The sequence below is a fragment of the Elephantulus edwardii genome, unplaced genomic scaffold (genome assembly GCF_000299155.1).
Source record: "Elephantulus edwardii isolate Elephantulus edwardi_28Jun2011 unplaced genomic scaffold, EleEdw1.0 scaffold00340, whole genome shotgun sequence".
Classification (NCBI taxonomy): domain Eukaryota; kingdom Metazoa; phylum Chordata; class Mammalia; order Macroscelidea; family Macroscelididae; genus Elephantulus; species Elephantulus edwardii.
This window is the reverse complement of record NW_006400090.1, coordinates 1,903,282-1,904,239: the sequence shown is the minus strand read 5'-3', so window position 1 is coordinate 1,904,239 and position 958 is coordinate 1,903,282. Positions and strand designations below refer to the sequence as shown.

Here is a 958-nt window from a genome sequence, read left to right as displayed (position 1 = left end):
TCTTTTTTGTCTCCCAGTGCACATAAAAGTTCTTTTTACCCTCTCTTGGACAATTTCTTTTAAAATGCAATAACTAGAGTGTAGGATAAAGCAGGGTAAGCCTGTATGCTTGCTCTCCTAAAATAGCTATGCTTGTATCAAAACAAACAAACTCCCTGCCATTGAGTTCTTATTCTTATGACCCCTCCACTGGGTTTCCACGACTGTAAATCTTAACAGGAGCAGATTGTCTCATTTCTCTCCGCAGAATGGTGAGTGGATTTGAACAGCCAACTTTTTGTTTTGTTTTCGTGTAAAACAACCACACATGCTGCCTAGCAACAATAGCTGTCCAGTAGTGACTTGATTCTAAAATCCTCCACTCGCAGCAGAGTGCTGAGACTCTTATCAGTGCCACCCCTAGGCCTGAGAATGGGCTTGGGACTTTGGGAGAGAGCACAGAGGTGTCTCATCCACTTCCAGGAGATCTGCCTCTCAGATTCCACCAGCCCCAGCCCAATGGTGAGTTCTTACCTAAATCTGAAGGTAGATTTTTTCTTTCCCCGAAAGATAGAGAGGGTGGCTGTGACCATCACGTAATAGACGCCTGCTGCCCCCATGGCATGACCCGAGGGACTCCCTAAAGGACAAGAAAACAATAAATGGAGGAAAAGGTATAAGGATTCCATCTGGAAGACTACCAGGTGTTGTCTTCTACCCATTCACCCTTCTACTCAATCCCTCATTCACCCACTTGATTATCATTCTATCTGTCCACTCACTTTTCCATTCATTCATTTATCCACCTCCCACAGTGGGGATCAAGGAAGAAATCCCTGAGGAAGGGATGTTAACATGACATATGAAAATGAGTAAAAAGCAAAACTCACTTCCATCGAGCTGATTCCAATGAGAATAACAGAAATGAGTTGGATATTCCTATCACACACACACACACACACACACACACACACACACA

General features: G+C 43.8%; 1 protein-coding gene across 1 annotated transcript in view; it reads right to left on the bottom strand.

Annotated features, from left to right (window-relative positions):
- The window catches only part of G6PC (glucose-6-phosphatase, catalytic subunit), a 7,144-nt gene that overhangs the window by 2,770 nt on the left and 3,416 nt on the right, over positions 1-958 (bottom strand). Inside the window, exon 3 of the mRNA XM_006901690.1 lies at positions 514-619. Coding sequence (XP_006901752.1) covers positions 514-619 — 106 coding nt within the window. The remainder of the gene's footprint in view (positions 1-513; positions 620-958) is intronic.